The 6814-nt window shown below is 35.1% G+C and overlaps 1 protein-coding gene across 1 annotated transcript; it reads left to right on the top strand.

The window, feature by feature from the left end:
- Nucleotides 1-1466: 1466 nt before the first annotated feature.
- On the top strand, nt 1467-5839 carry LOC112194960 (cyclic nucleotide-gated ion channel 1). Its single transcript, XM_040517224.1, is given in 9 exon segments — nt 1467-1540; nt 2191-2623; nt 2755-2952; nt 3688-3712; nt 3715-3991; nt 4419-4530; nt 4686-4961; nt 5147-5310; nt 5362-5839. Coding segments are annotated over 9 exon segments (1776 nt in total). The 5' UTR covers nt 1467-1484; the 3' UTR covers nt 5597-5839.
- The last annotated feature ends 975 nt before the right edge of the window (nt 5840-6814 follow it).

Below are 6814 nucleotides of genomic sequence, written 5' to 3'. Positions count from 1 at the left end.
CACACAAAAGTCATTTCCAAACTGGTTAAGTGTTCACCATGGGTAAGACCGCAATATCTTGGAGGTCTACAGAACAGACCCTAGTCGCTACTTCTTCGAACAATGCAGAGATTATTGCTCTTCATGAAGTGGTTCGTGAATGTATATGGATTAGATTCATAATTATGCATGTTCGAACAATTGTTATTTGAAGTCTACCACAGATGGGCCTACGAGCATTTAGGATAATGCTGCTTGTTTTGAATGAATGAAGCAAGGTTACATCAAAAGCGACAACACCAAGCATAATCAGCAACAACAGACTCTCCTCAAGATCAAAGTGAACTAGGTTCGATCTGAGGATAGTATGGCAGACTTGCTCACTAAGTCATTGCCTAAATTTCACTTTCGAGAAATGTGTTGGTAGCATCGTCTACGGAAGTTATCCGAACTCCCATGACTGTTGTCATCAAGGGGAGATGTCTACATATATAGTCTCGAAACGTGAAGGGTGTGTTGTGCTCGTTTTCCTTTGATCGAGGTTATTTTTGTCCCACAAGGTTTTGGTTACTCGATAAGGTTTTTAATGAGGCAACAAGAGGAGCACCACGTTTGGACGACATAAGGGGGAGTGTTCAAGTAAATCCAGAATATGTGTCTGATTCAAACTCTAAGTTACTTGACCTAGTTGTAATAGGGTTTGAATTAGAGATATTTTCGGAGATATTCATAGATATCCGATTAATTGTACGATTATCTTTCCTTGTACAACTCTGATTCTATATCTTGTAATCCTTTATATAAAGAGCCTCTATTATCAATGAAACTCATGAAAGTACGACTCAATTCTCTCTCAGTTTCAGTTTTTCTTAAACAAATATAACTTTTTAAATATTTATTACTCTTAATTGTATAATCTTCTAATTATAAAAATAAAAATAAAAATTAATCTTAAACTTGACTTTTTTATTAATAAAATTAAAATAAAGAATAAATTTTATTTTTGTGTAATTTAGCTCTTTTTAATTGAAAAAAAATATGTATAATTCCACATTTCGGCCGACTAAAAAAACACTCAAATAATTCAGCTGACTTTAAAAAAAAAAAAACGCAAGGTTACTTTGGGGAATAGAGTTGTTTGCTTGGGCTCCCTGTCAGTGTCGCTTGTGATATATGCTGTGAGCTGCACTTGGTGAAAGTCTTTTTCTATATAATTGAATCTAACCAATTTGTCCATATTGGTTCTACTTCTTACTAGCCATTCGGTTTTCATTTCCCATATTGAAATTGTTACCAAAGTTCCACCAACCAGAATTTTGTTTCGGCCGTACGTACGTTCTCCTGCTATCTGCTTCTCGATCTCCAGAGGTTCCCCTTCTCCATCCTCGCTCAAACTTCATGAATTTACTATATATGTGATACATATATTAAGGTTCAGGCTATAACCACCTGCAGTTTCCATATTTTCAGTAATTTCTCAGGACTATCTTCCGGAGTCCTATCCTATGCAACATATATGCATGTCTAACAAGCAGGTACCCAATGATGTCCCTATGATGAGGTTAGTATCTTTTCCTCGTTATTTTTTTGGGTATCATGATTTTATGTTTGTATGTCTGGTTACCGTTTATTTTATGAGCCAGATATGTAGTAATATTTGATTTTCCCTTGCAAGCAAATTTTTATTTTTATAATTATGACTATCGACAGCAGATTTTTACCATTATCATTAACTAATAAAAATTTTCTGGGCAGTAGGTTTTTCTTTTTGCTACGTACATGAGTTTATTAAGATTGAGGATATAGACTTTAAGAAGAGGAATTAATGCTCTAAAGTCATACTATTGACTATTGACTTAATTTATAGTTTTATACCAATACAAACATAAAAATGTAGAGCATCACATAAAAGAAATTAGTCTGCAATCACATGCTCTTCATGTGCACGAAAAATTTTCATTTAAAAAAAAAAAAAGTGGGTAGTTATTGCAGAATAAATAGATTCATTGGTAGTTATCGCAGAGAGAAAATTATGGGAGAGAAAAATGGGGGTTGTGGAATCTTTTTTTTTTTTTTAATTTTCTCAATAAAAATCTATTTTATAATTGCCATATTTATCCTTGTGATTTAATTTATTAAATTTAATCTTTTAGGGTTAAATCTGTTAAAATTTTCAATTTTAGCTAACAAAGCATTTTCTCTTAATAATAGTGTAGATGTCGAGGCGCAACCGCTAGATCCCTCGAGTGGAGATCGAGATGCAGTTTCAACAAAAGAAAAATTGAAAGGAACGCTTCTTTCAATTTCATTCTGGAATAAGATGTTCATAATTGCATGTGTGATTGCAGTCTCATTAGACCCATTGTTCTTGTACATTCCAATCATAGATGAAGAAGAAAAGTGCCTTTCAGAAGACAAAGAGTTGAGGACTATAGCTCTCATTTTGCGATCGCTTACTGATGTCACTTTCGTAGTGAATATCATATATCATGTTTGCAAAGCCATTAACGCTGCCTACAAAGAACACAAAGGAAAAAAGTCTGAATTGGCAGCGGTGATAATTCCATTTGCTAAATTTGTTGCTGGGAAGCTAGCATGGCGCTCTACGCTAACCAGCATTTTAGCTGTTTTTCCCATGCCACAAGTAAGTTCCCATGCCACAAGTAAGCAGATCATAATTTGAGTTAATCCAATTATTTTAAATAGCTAGTTTAATTAATAAGTAGCTAGATATATAGGTTTAGAAATCTGACCAAAATTATTTATTCTTTCTAGCTGCTTCTAGTATTTGTCTTCTTCAAAATGAGAGGCCATGGATACTTGCAAGGTAGAAAGATTCTGAATGGCTTTCTTCTAGCTCAATATCTACCAAGGATCTATCGAATTTACCTATCATCTCAGAAACTCAGACAAACTACTGGAATATGGGCTAAAGCTCTGTTTAACTTTTTTCTATATATCCTTGCAAGTCATGTAAGTTTCATTTTATTAATCTTTAGTTTGCAAACTAGGACTCGATGAATATATATATATATATATATATATATATATATATATATATGGATTTTATCCAGAGCGGAGCTCCGCTTTGAAATTAATGTGTGAAGTTTGAGTTTTGGGTCACTTTTTGGTCGCATATCCACATCTCGACCGTTCAGTTTTTAGGTACTAATGTATAGATCATCTCAGCAAATTTTCAGCCAAATTGATGATCGTTAAGGTATTTAACTCGATTAAACTAATGGATGGACTGAATCTGTCAACCTGAACCGTACTAACTTTAAGACAATTATCAATGCCTTAACTATCATCATTTTGGCTAAAAATTTGCAGAGACGATCTATACACTAGTACCTAAAAACTGAACGGTCGAGATGTGGATATGCGACCGAAAAGTGACCTAAAACTCAAACTTCACATATGAATTTTCAAAGCGGAGCTCCACTCTGGATAGGATCTGTACATATATATATATATATATATATATATATATTTTACACTAAAATTGCTGACTTGGGAAAGATTTGATTAATTTTTCAAAATTGACGGATTCTTATTTTCGAGGTTTGTTGGTTGCTATAATACATCTCCCCACTGTTGAAATACCCCTACATAGTTGAATTATCTTTTTGTTTTTCATATAGCTACATGAGTTTTCCGTATTTATTAATAATATGATCAGCAAATAATTTGTGCACTGTCTTTTAGGTCCTTGGAGCTTTTTGGTATTTTTTTCTATTCAACGAGAAACTTCTTGTTGGCATTGGGCATGCGTATTTAATAGTACAGATGTTGAAGAATGTATGAGTACCTTATACTGCGAGGTTCACAATACTGCTGCAAGAAATGTCACATTCCTTAATCAATTTTGCTGTATAAGTGCTGAAGAGAATGCTAAGGCCCCTTCTGATTTTGGAATATTTTTGGATTCCCTCAAAAATGGTATCACAGGGAATATACCTTTCGGAAAGAAGTTATCTTACTCTTTTTGGTGGGGATTACGTAATCTAAGGTTTGCTTATATGCACGGAAAGTCAACTATTGTTTTACAATAAGTTTGAACTTTTATTCTTTTACTGTAATGTCTCTCGCAATGGTCGAATATGGTGGTTTTCATCCCGTTATCTGATGATCAAATAATTTGCCTTCATGAACCATTTTAAAATCAATGGTTGTGATTAAAACACTGAAAGTGTATTGATTTAGTTTCAACGCTTGATATTAAATCTAAAAGTGAATGACTATGAATTCTTTAATAACCTGATGACTAGATAAATAACCGTGGTCTAGTCATAGATGGATAATCTCAAATATTTAATTAACTAATTTCCTTTTCTTTTCTTTTTTATCCATACAAACTAATTTCCTTTTTCTTGAGCTCCAAATATAGTTTGTGTGCACACTAGTTCGTTGTTAATATTACTTCTGGCTTTTTGCAGTAATTTTGGCACAAATCTCGAAACAAGCACCTATGTGTGGGAAAATTGCTTTGCAGTTTTTATTTCTGTCATTGGCTTGCTACTATTTCTATATCTCCTTGGAAATGTACAGGTTGGTCATAAATCTCTCTATTCGTACTGTATCTTTATGTAGATGTGTTCAACTTGAATACACACATCATGATTTCCTTTATGGTGTTTTCATACGTGTAGTTAAGCTAGATTTAAGCAGCTAATAGAGCTAATTAATCGTTTCTGGTGAAACAGATATTTATGTCCATGGAAATTCAAAGACGGGAAACTCAAAGATGGGAAACTCAAAGACGGGAGGATGAAAGAAACAAGATACAATTGAAAGAGAAGTATTCAGGATGGATGGACAGAAATGAGCTTCCAGACGATTTGAAGAAAAAAATTATGAAGAACATAGAGCAAAAACTGGAAGAGAACAAAGATACTGATCCTAAGAATCTAATCTCTATTCTTCCGACGCATACCCAAACGTGTCTAAAGCGTTTCCTGGGCTTGAAACTGCTAAAGAAAGTATGTCCGAAATCTCTCTCTCTCCCTACACCGCAGACTTGTTTGCATACATGATTCTTGAATTGCAAGAACATTTTTGAGTTCTTTTGCATCCCTAAAAAATCCTAGGCTAATGAACGCTTAATTTGTTGATAAATATGACATGACATGTATAGCTAATAATTCGGCGATCTTATATTCGATAGGTACCGAAGCTTGCAAGGATGGATAAACGTGTGTTGAAAATGTTATGTGGCTATCTAAAGCCAGTGATGCATGACAAGGGCACCGAGGTTTTACAAATGGGAGATCCACTACATAGCATGCTACTCATTACAGAAGGCACATTATTGACCTGCAGAACTACCAAGTATGATTGTCATGTTGCAACTGAAAATGCAAAAACAGGTAGTAGTTCAAGTTCCCCGTCAGTGGGCACCCTTGACAAAGGTGACTTTTACGGTGCCGAAGAACTGATCGAGTGGGTAACACAAAACAAGGATTTAGACCAGCTTCCCGCCTCTTCCTTCAATGTGAAATGCGATTCGAAAGTAGAAGGCTTTGTTCTCAAGGCCAAGCACTTGAGAAGTGTAGTATCCAAAAACGAAAAACGGTGGAAAATTGGCATTAGCAAGTCAGACCACAGCATATACTAGGATTGTGCGCAGAAACCTGGAGTGAATCCCCAGTACTAGCAGAGACCTGGAGCAGTTAATTTGTACCTCTCTCCATGGCGGCTGGTCTCCCGGAGGCAGTGCTATGTGATTTTAGATCTAGGGTCTTCCTGGTTATTGTTGTTGAGCATTTGGGCCTCGGTTTGTTATTTTCTACTGGGCTTCTAGGCCTAAGACCCTTGCTTCATTGTGTACATCTACATCTACATTTGTAGTATGTTTCTATTAATGAATGAACTATTTGACCAAAAAAAAAAAAAAAAACTAAGACAAAACCAATGATCAACTGCTTATGTGTGTATTTATATAGTTATTAGCTAGAAACAGAGTGCTGAAGGTGAAATAATCGAGGGGTAATGGCGAATTTATCTCCCAAAGACTAGTACGTAATTGTCACATGCTCGTGGCCTAGTAATTGTCATATTGACTTGAAGTATATTTCTTGTAATGTATATCAATATATTGAATTATGAATAATTCTACAGTACATATTTGCATATCAGGTATATATTTACAGCTATGATATGTTCGGTATGGTGTCTTTATTGTTGCATTAATGCATGTCATTAATTCTAATAAAAAGAAGAAAAAGAAAAAACAAAAAATAAAAATCAAACCAGCGTAGCAATAACTAACTGAGAATAAGAGGATAAGATCCTCATCAACCAGTCCACCGCTACCAAGTTCTCAACCACCCGTGTAGAAAAATGATTTTGTTGTGCTGATGACAACTACCGTTGCTCTAGATCGACTTAGTTCTCCACCACATTTAGACAAGCTTTCGTCCATTAACCGATTTTTGTCCACTTTAAAGAGGTTATTCAGATTGTCTTGGCAATCACGCCCTCGACGGTTACTTTTCTCTTGGGCATCCTTGAGCCCTGTGTGTGTTCCTATCGGTGGAGGAGGTGGTGCGATATGATTGTGCAATGGTTGCTTCTATCCAGGAAGTTGCTCGAATATGGCAGCAGGACTGTCCAATAGCAGATCCCTCGGTGGCAGTTTGATAGGATTCTAGAGTTTGCTAGTTTTTCTTTAGGCTTTTGTCTTGTATCTAGGTTAGACCCATTGCTGATTTTCTTTTATGTTCGCTGGGCCTATGCACCTTTCTTGCTTGGCTCTTGTACCGTTGTATTTTGTTTGATCCTTTAGATCTTCTAATACAATCAACCATCGATAAAAAAATAAAAAAATAAAATA

The sequence above is a fragment of the Rosa chinensis genome, chromosome 3 (assembly GCF_002994745.2).
Source record: "Rosa chinensis cultivar Old Blush chromosome 3, RchiOBHm-V2, whole genome shotgun sequence".
NCBI classification, from domain to species: domain Eukaryota; kingdom Viridiplantae; phylum Streptophyta; class Magnoliopsida; order Rosales; family Rosaceae; genus Rosa; species Rosa chinensis.
The sequence above is the reverse complement of the archived record's forward strand: the minus strand, read 5'-3'. Positions and strand labels throughout refer to the sequence as shown.